General features: G+C 42.4%; 1 protein-coding gene across 1 annotated transcript; it reads left to right on the plus strand.

Moving 5' to 3' along the window:
* Positions 1-2098: 2098 nt before the first annotated feature.
* On the plus strand, positions 2099-14364 carry scaf1 (SR-related CTD-associated factor 1). The gene is made up of 6 exons (XM_046414811.1): positions 2099-2293; positions 4452-7973; positions 8897-8979; positions 11793-12104; positions 13577-13705; positions 13947-14364. Exons 2-6 carry the CDS (start codon positions 4541-4543, stop codon positions 14103-14105), a joined length of 4116 nt encoding a protein of 1371 aa, XP_046270767.1. The 5' UTR covers positions 2099-2293; positions 4452-4540; the 3' UTR covers positions 14106-14364.
* Positions 14365-16871: the final 2507 nt, after the last annotated feature.

The following is a 16871-nucleotide window of genomic DNA, read 5'->3' on the forward strand; positions in this document are numbered from 1 at the left end:
GCAAAAACAGAAACAGGCAGGGTCATCAACGGGCAGGGCAAGGCAAACCAGAAAACAGAGCAGAGAGTCATGCAGAGCAGAGGAACAATCTGGCAATGAGAGTTGGACAGGGGTTGCCTTTGTAACCTGTGTGGAGAACAGGTGAGAGCAGTGAGGCTGATTGAGGTGATAATGGGCTGAAGGATGAAGCATTCAGGGGAAAATGGAAAAACCAGTGACTTATAGACAGCAGATCATGACACTGCCTCACGAGTGCCCTTTAGGTGAACTGCAGTTTCACATTATAATGTGATACATGGTAGACAAATTAAAATGCATCAATATCAGAAACAGGTTTAATTGGCCAAGTATATTGGCATACTCAAGGAAATTGTTTTGGTTGATGACATCTCTAGTCATATACGTAAAGTGCAGAGGTAGTGCAGTCCAGTGATATCTCTCTGTGATATACGCTGTTATGACACAAAATAACTGATGTGAGCAGACTGAATGAATCATGCACAAAATGTCAGTAGCAGGTTAATTGCAAGGGTGCAGGTAAGTTGTTTATGACAGTGATGGAAATAGGAAAAAAGCTGTTCCTGAATCTGGTTGTTTCAGGGTTCTGTACATGTTATCATAGGTATGTTGTCTAGGCAGGGGAGAAGGGAGAAGTTGGAAAAGATGATTTCCAGGGTGTGTGGGATCTTTAATGATGTTACTCGACTGCTTCATTGTCTTTGATGAATACAAGTCCTGGAGGCTGAGCAGAGCGGCTCTGATGGTTTTCTTGGCTTTTGTTACAGTGCGATGCAGTCTGACTCTGTCCTGTTTTGTGGCTGCTCCACAACAGACTGTGATGGATGAGCGCAGAACAGATTCGATGACTCTGGTGTAAAACTGGATCAGCTCCTGCGGCTGACCGTGCTTTGTTGAGGATGGAGCTGAATGCTGACCTCCCACTTCACGTTCTGGGAAATCACGTGATAGCATGAAACTACTGCACAAATCTACACTAACATAGAAGATCCTGCCTATCTGTTGTCGTGTACTTTTAAAGTGAAGCATTTATTGCCTCAAATTAAGATGAAGATCTCGCTCTCTATCTCTATCAACCATCAGCATCAGTGCTCTGGTTACATTTGTCAAGACAACAACGTATACACAGCTGAGGGCTTAGGACAGCCACTCCCCATTAAAATCCATTGTACCAACAGTTGGCTGCAGTTCACCTAGGGGGCACTCGCGAGATAGTCCTCAATGAACGGGAGTGAATGGAGCTAAGTGGCTAAAACAATTATTTATCTGTTAATAATTAATTAATGATTCATTATTTGTTACCGACAGGCTGTCCTATTGTCAACCACTCCTGCTTCGGCCTCCTTGTCTGTACAAAAAAGAATTTCCCCTCGGGGATAAATGAAGAAATTCTGATAATTCTGATAACCGTGGTCGGGAGACACAGAGGTGATCCGTCTTCTCCAGGGCCGAAGGTAGCTTTTCCTTCGGGGCTAACTCCCTAGACTTAACTCCACACTTGTTAAGGTGGTGGCACACAAATAACACACTGAAGAGAGGGTGCTTTATTATCTGACTGCACGGTTATACGTAATACTTCTCACTCTTTACCTGCCCCGGTACGCATACACACACACCTTTTATGCTCTGCGGGCTCGCTCACAGCGGCGCGCCTCGGCCGCGCGCACACGGTCACACACTGAGCTGCCTGGACTACTACATTACAGCTAGACACATCCCACAACACAGATCTTTTTTGAACGTATGGACGAAGACTTCGGATTGACTTCCGGGTCACACAAAACAGAAAACATGAAATATCAAAACAAATTCTGCCCTGTGTCATTTTGGATCTGACCATAAAATCAAAAGTGCGAAAATCAAGGCGTTGTTTGTGTGTTTGTTTGGGGGTTTTTTTTTCATCACATTCAAAACAAGAAAATGAAATTCACTTTTCCTTTTTTTGATTTTCAATTCTGAATGGAATTTCAAATAAAGGAATGACACGGATTTCCAAAGATATGACGTTAGCAACCTTTGTTCACTCTCATTGGATGGATAACGTTTTGTGTTTAAATATTCATTACTTGGCTTCGCCATCCTGGAAAAAATGTCGTGTCCGGTCTGGGGGGAAGGAAGATGGCGGCTTCTGGTGGAATAGGTTTGCAGTTGCGGTTTTAAAATGGCTAAAAGCAGTTGATGTTGCATTCTAATGGACGATTTAGTGTAATAAAAAACATGCCCGTAAATGCAAAAAGGAGGCTTTAACGTGAGACAGCATTTCACCGGACTAAAGGTAACTCATTGTCTTAGCGTTGCATTATTCCTGCTGCCTTTAGCTGGCTAGCTACTGTAAGCTAAATAGCTAGCTGTACAGTTGCTGATGCCGACACATCCTTACAAAGGGTGCAAAAAACTTCTTTTAATACATTAAGTGTATTAACAGTGGCAAAACGGGTTTACGGTATATAGTGTTAGCTGCAGTGATGTTCAACTAGACAGCCGGCGGTGTCACTTAAACAACAGACAATAAGACTAACGTCGGTTAAGAGTGGGCATAGGTATAGTAACATCTCTGGCGAAAACGTAACGTTTGCTTTTTCTCTATAAATTAGAGGCAGAAAACGCTGCGAAGATCAGAAAAACGACAAGTCATTGGCAACACAGCACTAACACAGCGGGATCGTGAACTATACATTGCAGTCGTGAGTTAGTAAACATTCTCGAAGATAAAAGCGACACTTTCTCATCATCCAGAAACTGATGCTGAAACACATGATCTGATTTTGGTAGTCAATGATTTTGTAGTATATTTTCTTCTAAGTCCACTTTCTTGTAAGTGAAACCTCGTTTGGCTAACTTACGGATTGGTGTCCATTAACGTGTCATAGCAGGAAACTCACAGGTGCTCATGTTTTTGCTACATTCCATTTGAAGAAGGTCCTGCTTTTGGTTGCTGATTCATTGTCACTTAATGGAACTCATACTGTTGTTAAGTCCACATGATTTGTTTTTTTTTTTCTTGCTGTGACAAGTTAAAATCAACCAGTCCATACCAAGTGATATTCTGGACCATAGCCAACAGCAATGCTTGATTATGATAAAAATCATTCTAACAGTCATTAACTGCATCATGGTGGATGTGTGCATTGTGCTTTGCTCTTTCTCTTTCTTTGTTGGTTTGTCAATAGTCACTCTGTGTTTAAACATCTGTTGGTTAACAGGATTCATGGTGTTACTTAGTGATGCAGACACTATCATGCAGCAAATGTTACACACAGCATGTTTTTGATCCACATCGGATTCCTCAAATCCAAACTGCTCCCAGACAGTGGAATTGGTTCTACCTTTTCTGCTGAACAAATGCTGCTGCTGTTCTTCCTGTAGCATTTTCACTCATGGTGATTATTTTTTTTTTTAAATACCACTGATCCAACACACAGGACTTACTTTGCTGATGGTATAGGCTGAGTGAGTGTAGGCTCCAAGAAGGCTGAAAGTGAGCTTGTAAATTCAGAACACAAGACGAATATACTTGCAAAATGTAATGTGAGAGAATAAAAAGTTTTCCTTATTACATTGTTTTTGCGATTGTCCTGAGCTGAAAATGAAATCAAAATTCAATTAACTGCACAGCCCTATTAGCTAGACCAACTTTATTCCACATATTTACAAAAATTTTCCAAACATGAAGCTCAGGAGTCACACAGGTATTGATTGGTGTTTACAGTACCTCCCCACCCTGCCATGTAGCTAGGAAGTCCCAGGAAAATTTGAGAATCCATTTCATTAGATGCAAAATTAGTACACATATCTTGCGCAGGATGAGCTGCCGTTAAATTGTTTTCCAGGAAATGACAAACCTTAGCATTGAAAGTATACTAGATTGAAAAGCTATGTATATACTCATGCAAAAATATTTCTTGTCTTTCAGTGCGTGGCAGCGTTTGTATCAGAGACCTGCCCTCTGCCTGTATTTTCTTATTGTTGTACTGTGTTGAAGGCATTACAAGACCTCTGTGCTTCTGGAGAAAGATAGTTGGTTGTTGCATATCACTTCCAAGCTGTAAAATTTGAACACTTTGGGTTGGTGGCTTGGCAACCCTAAGAATAAACCCCTTATGAATACCCACGCCAAAATGTTGGCCAGTTACATTGGTCATGTTGATGATAGGGCAGACTAGGTTATTTGGTTTTGCCAATCTGGTTCAGTATATTTATTTTTTTGCTAATTGCTATTGACTCGTTCTTCCCATACACACTTGAAATGTAGCTATTGCCATCTTTTCTGATGTTGCAAGTCTTACTTTATTTATTATTTATTACCATTCTCACACTCTTGAAATATCCACAAACGATGCTACAAGATACTTTTGTCTTTGTGGTTGGCAACATTTCCAGTTAGATTTTCGTTGTCTGAAAATAAACTTCCCATGTTCTCTTCTTTCTACTAGGTTTATTCCTGGATTCCGTTCTTCCAGCGTGGCCTTGCTCATAACTATCAACCTCTCGATCCTACTGTGGTTTATACATTACCTGGCCCATGGACTTGACTCCAGCATCAGGATTTAAAAGGAGGCCTGCTGCGTCCTCTTCCCCAGTTGGTGTTAGAGAGATTGCCAGGAGCCCTCCTCTCTGCTCACCTTCCTTGTCCCTGTCATCTCCTTCATCTGATCCATCTTCACCCTTGTCAGTATCTTCCTCTGTCTGTGCCAACTCATCAGTTTTTCTGAACCATGTAAAAGGTCAGACCCAGGGGACAGAGGTGGCCAGGGTGTCCTCCACTTCAGCCTCTCAAGCAGCACAGTCTCTTGCCACACCTATACTGAACACCACCTTGTCAGATTCCTTCCCTCAAACTTCAGTGCAACCAGGTGTTCATTGTGAAGAGGGCAGAAAAAGAGACATGTATGATCCTTTTCATTCAACAAAGGGAGTGAAGAGGGAGCAGGGGGAAGGTGAAAAATATGACCCATTTGACCCCACTGGTTCTCCAGTATCAGATGGTGATGACAGGATTGGTAAAATGAGGGGGGTGAACAGAAATGCTGAAGGAGTAGATGAGGAGGATAAAGAGAAAGAACCTCCAGATTCTACTGACATCTTGACTGATCTGCCAAGCCCCTGTTTGGCTACCCAGCTTCCTCTGAGGAGGAGGGTGGACTGTAGCAAAGCTGGAGAGCAAAGTGTAGATAGTGCTGACTCTGATCATTCTGAAATAGAGGAAGGGGAGATAGTTGGGGCTGCTGATAGAGATGGAAGCAGTAAGAGACCAGCTGAAAAAATCCTTCCCCATAATTGCCCCACTGTCTCCTTTTTTGTTTCAAAGCCAAAGCGTATTCTCCGGGTGCTGGATGGTGATGGCTTTGTGTCTGTGCATACAGAGGACAACTGGAAGGTGGACAAAGAGCCTGAGGATGAACCTGTGGTGGGAGTGGAGGATCTAAGAAGAAAGCTGGTCAGCAGGCGGAAGGAAAGATATCTCTCCTTTCCTGTTTCTTCCCCCATTTCTCCTCAGCCACTGCCTCCTCCCTCCCTTCCTCCAGTTTCAACAGCTTCTCAGATGCCTTCAACATCTCCTGTAGAGCAAGGCAGTAAGAATCACAAGTCCTCCAAGTATCCCAAGGACCACGATCGACAGAAAAGCAAGGATAGAAAGGCTGGGGAGAAGGAGGAGAGAAGGAAAAAGAGAAGAAAGGACAAAGAGGGAGGTCGGGAGAGGAGCAAAGAAAAGGATAGAAAGAATAAAGAGGTTAAAGCCACCAGGAGCTGCAGGAGCAGTAGCCGTAAGGCAAAAAAAAGACGTCACAGCAGCCCAGAGGCCTCACGATTGGGCAGCTCCTCAGGAAGAGGAAACCACACTAGAAATTCCTTTTCAAGTCTATCTGAAGAAAGACAGAGAGAGAGGGGAAGAGAGAAAGACAGAGACAGGGACAGAATTAGAGATAAAGATAGAAATAGAGGAAGAGAGAGCGATAGGGAGAGAAAACAAAATCATACCAGTACTCATAGAAGAGATGAAAGAGATCGAGATTCTAGCTCTCAAAAGAAGGAGAGGGAAAGGAAGGGAAGACCACATTCAAGCAGCAGAGAGCGTGGCATTTCAAAGAGGTCCAAAAGAAGCAGAGAAAAGAGGGAAAGTGATAGAGACTGTCAGCGTGAGAGAGATCGACGGCGGGATGGCCGCCCTGTTGTCCCTCCATCCATCCAAGACCTCAATGGTTCTGACCTCTTTGCCATCAAACGAACCATTACAGTCACCACAACCACAACCACCACCACTGTACCCGGTTCCCCAAGACTCGCCCCGACCTCCCCTTGTCACCCTACGCAGGAATCAGAAAAGCCCCACAAGAGGAAAAAGAAGAGAAAATGGCACTCAGATAGAGAGGTAGAGAATCAAGGAATTTGTCACAGCCGGTCACAGTCACTCTCAACCCCACAGTATCACAGCTACGAGTCAGACCACTATTCAGATAAACTGGAGATTGACCTGTTGTCTTTGGATGGTGAAGCTTTGGATTCAGACTACCCATCTTTGGAGGATACACCCCCTGCTGCCCTGCCTCCAGAGCCACCTGCCCCCAGCCCCAAAGCTAAAACTATCCCCAAGACTGTACGACATCATCTGAAAAAGAAATCTCACACATTAAAGAAAACTGGCCAATCTAAATCATCCACCTCCTCTTCAAGTAGAACTAAAACTAAATGCATGTCCTCAATGACAGTCACTTCAGGCTCTGCGCCCATGTCATCAGGCCTGTCCTCAGCAAAGCGAGCCAGGAAGATGGCAAAGGACAAAGGCCGGGACAAAGGCAGCAGAAAGGATTTGGCTCGCTCTGGCAAGTCCAAGAAAGAGAGCGGTGGCAGTCGGAAAGGAAAGCTGCAGTCCAAAGTGTCTGTGCTGGTGCGAGAGGGAGTGACAAGCACCACGGGGGCTTCGGTTGCCTCTGGAAAGCTGGGCATGGACCTCCTAGGTCCAGGAGGTACAGGAGGAGGTGCTGGGGGCTCTGTGGTGGGTGGTTCAATTGCAGTAGTCTTCTGCAGAGACAATGAGAGCAGGTCTCCATTTCTCAAACCTTGCTCAGAGCCGCTGTCTCTAAGCAGCCACTGTAAAGATTTGGCTAGTGTGGGAAAGCGAAGCAGCCTAACCATACCACCAACCTCCTTAACCAGTCCCACGGGCCTAAAATCCAAAAAATCAAAGCCAGGCTCCATCACATCCACCTCCTCTTCTGCCTCCTCTCCCTCATCGTCTCTGGCAACCAAGCGCCGCCGTCGCCTGACCAAGAAGACAAGAGAAAAAGGTGGACCTGCAGGGTTGACAGATGGAGATGGCAACAAAACAAAAGCCACATCTGAGGGCTGGGGGGGAACCTCCTTAGATGCTCAGTCAGTCGTTGGAGATACGAGCAAGTCAGTCAGTCCACATGCTGGTCAAACTGGCCCAGCAGCCTGTTCTTCTTCTTCTTCCTCCTCCTCATCCTCCTCCACCAGTGTGCTTCCACCCTCTTCCTCGCCACCCCACACACCTCCACCCTCTTCAGCTCCTTTGCGGGATACCAGAGAGTCTTCACCCGATTCTCAGACTGTGGATAGCAGCTGTAAAACTCCAGAACCTTCTTTCTTAACTGAGGACTGTCCAACTCAGACCAACACCACACTCCCAGCAAGCAGTCCGTCCAGTTTATCCACCTCCCAGGGAGCTGGCCTCAACATCACCTTGTCTGCATCCACTGCCAAGCCCGCTCCTCCAGATGATGTAGCCAAATCACTGGCCCCGCCTCCTTGCTCGTCCTCTTCAGCAGCCTGTGGGCTCACTTCCCTCTCTGTGCCTCTGTCTTCGTCAGACCCCTCCTCCTCTTCTGTGTCCTCCTCATCTGCTAGTAAGCCACCACCCCCTCCTCCAGCATCAACCGCCCTCCCCTGGAGTCTGCAGACCGGGGTGGACTGCACTACAGGAGGAGTTCTAGCATGTGAGTGCCCTCCATAGATGCAGACAAATCAGTGTCATGTTATGTACGGATGCTCAGTGTGTATTTGTTCAAATTGATATCAGTATCTCACAGTTGATACTTCAAAAAAAAAAAAACTTTATATGTCAGTATATTTTTACATATGCTGACATTCTTCGCTGGTTGAACACACATATGCAACATGCAGTGAAACACACAGAAGCAGTGGTCTGCCATGTCAGGTACCCAGATTGAATTTTAAAACTTTTTTTTTGTGGGAGTTGTATGCACAGTGGACCTGCCCACTGTATTTGTTCATTAAAGGTCCCACAGCCTGTGACATGACATGTCATGCAAACGCAGGTTCCAGTCACTGAAACATGGCTAAGCATATAGAATGTAACCACAACTTAATGTAACCTCATCAGTGCAGGCTGTTGTTTTTCCTTCTGGGTGTTTTTTTTTTTTTTTACTAGGCTTTCCACACTCTGTGGATGGTGATATTTAGACAATACCTGTACTTGGTTTAAATCTTACAAGTAATTTAACACTAAACACACTTGTCTGTTTTAGTAAATTAGTTAATTACACAGTCAATTAATTATAATATTAGTTGATCCTTGACAGCAGTCTATAGTGTTCATTCTTCCTGACCACCACAGATGGTGGAAATGCAGCATAATTCACCATAATTCCTAGAACTGTACTCTTTATATAATGTTAAAATAATGTTTTATAATGTTGATCTTACCTGAGAACTAAAGGAGCAATTGTTCCCTACTTAAGATTTAAAGACATGAAACATTCTTGTCATATCATTAACTCATAGACATTTAGAATATGTGAAATATTGTTGCATTGTTGTGTATGTCATGTAATATGTAGTCCTAAAGACGTACATGTCCTGTTCCTGAAATAATAGTCTCTGTTATTTTTCCCCTCAGTGACTGCTCTACTCTTCAAAATGGAGGAGGCCAATATTGCCAGCAGAGCAAAAGCACAAGAGTTCATTCAGGCAACCAGCCAGGTTAGAAACTGACACAGACTGCTTGTCTCTTTGTCTTAAGCTGTTAATCTCCTCAGTCTTCATTTGAAAATAGTGTTGTTGTTTTTTTTTTTTTTACATATTGTTTTATGGTATTGAGAGGAACCTCAAGGGCAGCATTAAACACCTGGAATTTGTCTGTACTCTATTTTTTTGATTTATTTATTTGTTTATGTTATATTTAAATCAATACATTGAAGTGCATGGGTTTATATAAGGGCCATGTGAGGAAGAGCATGTATAATGACACTGTTCAAAGTTGACATTTTTAAAATGTGTGACCACAAAATCAAAGTACGCATCGAATTACATTTGCGTATCATTTCACTACTATTACATGAACACTACTCATCCAATTAGATGTTTCAAAAAACAAAACTTCAAACTTTATTTTGTCGTTATGTTTTTTGTTTTTTTTTTTTTACATATACCGAAATTCTTTCTCTGCATTTAACCCATCACTGATCGAAACACGCACTAGCAGTGGGCTGCCATGCCAGACGTCTGGGGAGCAATTGGGGTGGTCAAATGCCTTGCTAAAGACACAAGCCGCTTCTCAAACCTCTAGGTCACGGCTGCCCCCATGTTTGTGACAGAAATGTGTTTAAGGTGTTTATGTTGCAGGAAGCAAAGCCACAGTCAGATATGTGGAGTACTTTCATTTCAGTCTGATTATGGAAAGCTTGTGAACACTTAAGTCGTGATTTGAAAAACACTATTTTCAATGAAGCACTTAGTTTGTGCTTGAAGACCTCTTTACTACACTACCAGTTAAAAGTTTGGACACACCTTCTCATTTAATGGTTCTTTATTTTCATGACTTTTTACATTGCAGATTCTCACTGAAGGCATCAAAGCTATGAATGAACACATATGGAAATATGTAGTGAACAAAAAATTGTGAAATTATTCAAAACATGTTTTATATTCTAGATTCTAATCAAAATTTTATATTTTGATTACTGCTTTGCACACTCTTGGCATTCTTGCGATGAGCTTCATGAGGTCACCTGAAATGGCTTTCCAACAGTTCTGAAGGAGTTCCTGAGTTGCTGAGCACTTGTTGGCCCTTTTGCCTTCACTCTGCGGTCCATCTCATCCCAAACCATCTGGATTGGGTTTATGTCAGGTGACTGTGTAGGCCAGGTCATCTGGCGCAGCACTCCATCACTCTCCTTCTTGGTCAAATAGCCCTTACACAGCCTGGAGGTGTGTTTGGGGTCATTGTCGTGTTGAAAAATAAATGATGGTCCAACTAAACGCAAACTGGATGGGATGGCATGCTGCTGCAGGATGCTATGGTAGCCATGCTGGTTCGATGTGCCTTCAATTTTGAATAAATCCCCAACAGTGACACCAGCAAAGCACCCCCACAACATCACGCATCCTCCTCAATGCTTTACCGTGAGAACCATGCATGTAGAGTGCCTCCGTTCACCTTTTCTGTTTCGCACAAAGACACGTCGGGTGGAACCAAAGATGTCAAATTTGCACTCATCAGACCAAAGCACAGATTTCCACTGGTCTAATGTCCATTACTTGTGCTTCTTGGCCCAAACAAATCTCTTCTGCTTGTTGCATTTCCTTAGCAGTGGTTTCTTAGCAGCTAATTGACCATAAAGGCCTGATTTGCGCAGTCTCCTTTGAACAGTTGATGTGGAGATGTGTCTGCTACTAGAACTCTCGGTGGCATTTATCTGGGCTCTAATCTGAGGTGCTGTTAAATTACGATATCTGAGGCCGGTGACTTGGATGAACTTATCCTCATCTGCAGAGGCGACTCTTGGTCTTCCTTTCCCAGGGCGGTCCTCATGTGAGCCAGTTTCGTCATAGCGCTTGATGGTTTTTGCGACTGCATTTGGTTACACATTCAAAGTTTTTGCAATTTTGCAGACTGACTGGCCTTCGGTTCTTAAAATAATGATGGACTGTCGTTTCTCTTTACTTAGCTGATTGGTTCTTGCCATAATATGAATTCTAACAGTTGTCAAATAGAGCTGTCAGCTGTGTACCAACCTGACGTCTACACAACTGATGGTCCCAACCTCATTAAGAAGGGAAGATATTCCACAAATTAACCCTGACAAGGCACACCTGTGATGTAAAAACCATTTGACTACATCATGAAGCTCATTAAGAGAAGGCCAAGGGTTTGCAGCGCTGTCAACAAAGTGGTGGCTACTTTGAGTAATCTAAAATATAAAACATATTTAGAGTTATTTAACGTTTTTTTTCTTTGTCATGTGTGTATCCTGCTTCATGTATTTGATATCTTCAGTATCTACAATGTAGAAAGTAGTAAACCTAAAAAAAAACATGAGAATGAGAAGGTGTGTCCAAACTTTTGACTGGTAGTGTATATGTGTGAAGCTACACAAAGTTTTTTGAAATGTCTATGAAATTTTATCTCGCCGATATTCTAACTTTTGCTTTAGTCATCCCAGAATTAGCCAGGTGAAATTTACTCATGCACAGAAGATGCGGAAACAGGAAATAGCCTGGACAGGGTTGTAAAGATACAGTGGACTGTGAAAGCTTATGGTCATTTTACTATCATTAACTGCTGTTCTTGTGCTCATTCTACCCAAGCATTACCTCTTCTTCTCTCCTGCTTGCATTGTTTTGCTTTTTTGAGAGGTCCAACCCACCCCATTTCAAAAAGTGACCTGAGATGGGAAGAACTTGAGATTTTGTTTGTCAAAGTTCAGTCAGGTTGATGGAGATTGGTAATTGGCGACTGTGTTGTGAAATTGGGTCTAACTGTACTATTGCTTTGTCTCATTATTCTCTTGCAGATCCTTTCACAGGCTAATCAGAACCAGCCCCAACACCACGCTCCTCCTTCCTCAGCCGCCTCCGCCTCCTCCTCTCAGATCCATCTCCCTCCCACTGTTGCTCCACCTCCTAGTTTGAGCCCAGCCCAGTTCATACTCCACAGCTCCCTCCCATTGGTTGGCTGCACCAAAACTCCACCCTCTCTCCTGCACTCCTCTATAGGTGGTGGTTGTGCACAGACCCCACCCTCCATTATGCCTGCGGTGCTGTCAGGAGTGACTGGGAGCTCTTGTGACACTGGTTGGGAGAGTGAGAGCAAAGACCCTGATAAGGTTAAGTTGAATTTCATGAAAAGATCATGTCAGTCTGTTCTATTTATGTAATATATGGCACTGCTGCTGCATGGCTGCTTGTCAGTGTCAGCCCAAATGCTACTTAAATGCCTCATTTCATTTTAGTCTAAATTCTTATCTTCTTACCTAGGAAATTGTTCATAAGGTAGCAATTAGGGATTGAAAACAATATTTCTTTCACAGAATTCAGAGCACCAGAGTAATGGAATTGGGGTTGTGAAAATGTACATTAAGTGTACATTAAGGCATTTTTATCCTAATTTAATCTTTAATCTTTAATCTCTACAGCAGTACAGATTAATATTATTATTATAATTATTCTGTGTGCCTGATTTCTTCCATATCTTTTTTCGAGATGTAACTAGTCCCGCAGCGTTGCCAGCACATACGCAAAAGATACATGAAAATGCGCAGATTCATTGGAAGTAGTGTCTTACTTTTGGTAAGGGTTCACCAGACAGTTTTCACGAAAACTGTGAAAAATCTGTGAAAAAGCGCCCCACTTAATAATGGGAAATATATGGGGAAAAAACTTAAACCCACTCAGCTTTGGAGCCATATTATTCCAAATGCAATATTCAATATGTTAACATAGAAGTATGTTTCAAAGTTTAAACTAGTCAAAAAACCGGGGACTTAAATTGGGTAGATGGACATTTTGATAGCTGGAACAGTTTTCCCACAATTCCACGTTAAGTTATGGGAAGTTTTTGTGCCATTTCCAAGTTTATAATGGGTTTGTATAGTACAGAATGGTAATAGCTGAATTCATAGCCAGAGAGGAGGGAAGATGACAAAATTATCTAAAAAAATCTCCTGCATACATTGCTCTCATTCCCACAGTTTTTACTCTACATACATAATTTTATATTAAAATGTCGGAAAAGTTGTTCTTTTTCACTGGTGCTAATTTGGAGGCAAACAAACACTTTTGTCTTAGGGAGTCCTGGAGTGATAGGACTGCACCATAAGCTCCCATTTTAACTGAGCACGGAAAATTTTGGAAAAAGCAAACAGTGCCTCTTCTCTCACCTTCTAATGGACAAATTTTCAACTTTATCCACACAAATTATGTTCAGCAACCTCTTAGGAAGCTTACTGTGTAATGTTCAGTGAAAGGACCTACAAATTTCTCATCAGCCTCTTTTGTTTCTTTTGTGCTTTCTGAGCTTTCGTTCTGTCTCCGTTAATGATTCTGCATTTTCGCACATTTCACAGTTCCACAAAGCTATTGTTGATTGTCTAATTAAACCTTCAGTCAGTTTATTCCTCTTGTAACTATTTTTTCTGCAGTTTGAGCCTCTTAGTAGGCCTACTGGCAGGATTGGTTTTAGGATATGCACCAAGCATAAGGCACACTCAAATTTCTTGAGAATTTTTCTAGTTAGAATTATTACTATTATAGTTATTACTGAGTCATTCATTTAACATGTCTGTTACCTCTTATCTAGTACCTGAAGAAGCTACATACCCAGGAGCGAGCAGTAGAGGAGGTGAAGCTTGCCATCAAACCCTACTATCAGCGCAAAGACATCAACAAGGACGAATACAAAGACATCCTCAGGAAAGCTGTACATAAGGTCAGCCTCAGCATGTACACTGAGTGACAGTGATAACAAAACATTTAAGTTAAATCAGTGTGCCTCAATGTACATCTCACTTAATGTAGTTCACAATTGTTTAGTGTTGAGTAGTATGCTTAAAAGCATGTCAGTCAGGCCAATAAATTATTCACAGTAACCATTCCTACAGCAAACAAAATGTATACTAATGTCCGTGCATTTAAACAAGCAATTTAATCACACTGTGTTGTTGTCTCAGATATGCCACAGCCGCACTGGGGAAATCAACCCTGTTAAAGTCAGCAACCTTGTAAAGCTGTACGTCCAGCGGTACAAATACTTCCGGAAACATGGGCGCAAAATGGACGAGGAAGAGAGGGATGACAGGGACCCAGGAGCGCTGCATTCCTCTGCATGATAGGACACTATTGAAATGGTCGCCCACACCATTCTGCTTGTCTAATATTTTTATTGTTTTCATAGCCCACCTTGTCTATGATCTTACGGAAGGCTCTACCCTTATCTCTGTGATCTCACTGTAAATATATCTTACATAGAACATGTATCATGTACACAGTCTTCAGAAAGTGGGTGCTATCGTGCACACCTGTGTGATCTAATATAGTCCAGTACACCAGCCCTGCAATAAAATGATACCTCTGTGAAACATTTTGAAAGTTTTAGTCTACTGTGTTCATTAGAAACGTCACAATAACTGATAGTAGCCATGGCACTTATTTCGAGTTGTTTGTCCATATGTCAGTATGGATGTCCCACATTATCTGAGGAACACCTCAAGAGAGTTTCTTTCAATTTGGGACAACTGCCCACTTTGAAATTCTAATTCTAATTTCATTAGTACTGAATTAGGTGTTCTAGTTTTTCTGCACCATGTCTATATCTATATTTTCAAAACATTAATGAGATGTTCACACAGAGACGGTCGGAGATATACGGAAGTGAGTTAAGTGGCATGAAGAAGGAAAAGCAGACCTTTGCTTACTGCTGTCGACACATAACCACTTCACCGTGGGGAAGCAGCAGAAGTACCGGTCATCATGTTCTTTGACTTCATCCTCTCCTGGAGTTGTTCGACAACACTTACAAAAATTTGTGTGTGTGTGTCAAAAGTCAATCAAAAGTTTGGACACACCTTCTCATTTAAGGATTCTTGTTTATTTTCATGACTTTTTACATTGCAGATTCTCACTGAAGCCATCAAAGCTATGGATGAACATATGGAATTATGTAGTAAACAAAAAAGTGTGAAATTACTCAAAACATGTTTTATATTTTAGATTCTTCAAAATAGCCACCCTTTGCTTTGATTACTGCTTCGCACACTCTTGGCATTCTCGCAAAGAGCTTTATGAGGTAGTCACCTGAAATGGTTTTCCAACAGTCTTGTAGAAGTTCCCAGAGATGCTGAGCACTTGTTGGCCCTTTTGCCTTCACTCTGCGGTCCATCTCATCCCAAACCATCTCGACTGGGTTTAGGTCAGGTGACTGTGGAGGCCAGGTCACCTGGTGGCATGATGGCAAGTCTTTGCAGGATGCTATGGTAGCCATGCTGATTCAGTGTGCCTTCAATTTTGAATAAATCCCCAACAGTGTCACCAGCAAAGCACCCCCACACCATCATGCCTCCTCCTCCATGCTTCCCGGTGAGAACCATGCAAAGCACAGATCTCCGCTGGTCTAATGTCCATTCCTTGTGCTTCTTGCCCCAAACAAATCTCTTCTGCTTGTTGCATTTCCTTAGCAGTGGTTTCTTAGCAGCTAATTGACCATAAAGGCCTGATTTGCGCAGTCTCCTTTGAACAGTTGATGTGGAGATGTGTCTGCTACTAGAACTCTGGGTGGCATTTATCTGGGCTCTAATCTGAGGTGCTGTTAAATTGTGATATCTGAGGCTGGTGACTTGGATGAACTTATCCTCAGCTGCAGAGGCGACTCTTGGTCTTCCTTTCCCAGGGCGGTCCATTGATTAATCCAACTCCACCACACCCCAATTTTTTCCTGCCAGTCTGGAGGGTGGGGTTGGGGGGGCTGTTGGCATTGTTCTAACCTTCCTCAGCAATAATTGAGGAAGGTTAGAACAACCCCAGGTTTCACTTTAGCAATGTAGTCAAGCTGACCGAGAGTCATTGCAATATCAAGCCTTAATATCAACACCTTGAAGGAGTTTCTTCAGATTTAGATCAAATATGCACATGGACTGAAAGATGATGACGTTTTGGTGGTCAAAGGTCACTGTGACCTCACAAAATACATTTTTTTAGTCATAACTCAAGAATTCACGCATCAATCGTAACAAAATATCCCACAAATTGTCTAATAGGATAGAATGATTTAGTGATGTAAAAACCCCTTTCTGTCCATTATTCAGCACCATAACCATCACAACAGAAGGAGAGATTGTGAGCATATTTCACATTTGGTCAGATACTGAATAGGCCACACTAATTTTGGAGGTCCACCTGTTTCGATTGTGTATATCTTCTGTGCTGCTGGGATGAACTTGTGTGGATCCATGCTGCTCACTTATTCTATTCCCACACACCAACAGCAGCGAGCTAACACATAGGCTTGCCTGACCAATTTTGGGTTTGTTGTCTTGCCCAAGGAAACATATATAGAGAGGGGGTGGGGATCAAATCGCCAAACCTGTGAAAGTTCACCCCACTGCGTGATTATGCAAAAGTAAAACTATCTGAGAATATGAACACAAGGTTCTAGTTAAGCCGCATGTTAAAGAGAATGTATTGCCTTTATATAATAGGATGCTGAGGATAATTTCACACAGTGCAGGTGAAAGGCATGATCTGACAACAAGCCTCTCTAAGAAATATGGAAAAATGGAGGGGAGAAAATCTGAAACTGCAGCAGGACGTTATGCTGCCAGGTGTTAATTCAACAGTCTCACGTTCAAAAAAACGTGTGTTTTTGGTTCAACAAAAGCAATTTAACTTTAACAAAAAGTCTCTCTGCAGGGATCCTTTCCACTTAGAATAACAATCTCAGTCTGATTTACTGGACCAATTCCAAAACCTTTGGTAAGTACAAGTAATTTACACACTAAAATATGTAAACATAGGGTCAGGATTTAAAAATATCATATTTCCACTCTGAGATGTGATTACAAAACAGGAATTATAAATATAACACTTAAGGAGAGCAAGCG

The sequence above is a fragment of the Scatophagus argus genome, chromosome 16 (assembly GCF_020382885.2).
Source record: "Scatophagus argus isolate fScaArg1 chromosome 16, fScaArg1.pri, whole genome shotgun sequence".
NCBI classification, from domain to species: Eukaryota; Metazoa; Chordata; class Actinopteri; family Scatophagidae; genus Scatophagus; species Scatophagus argus.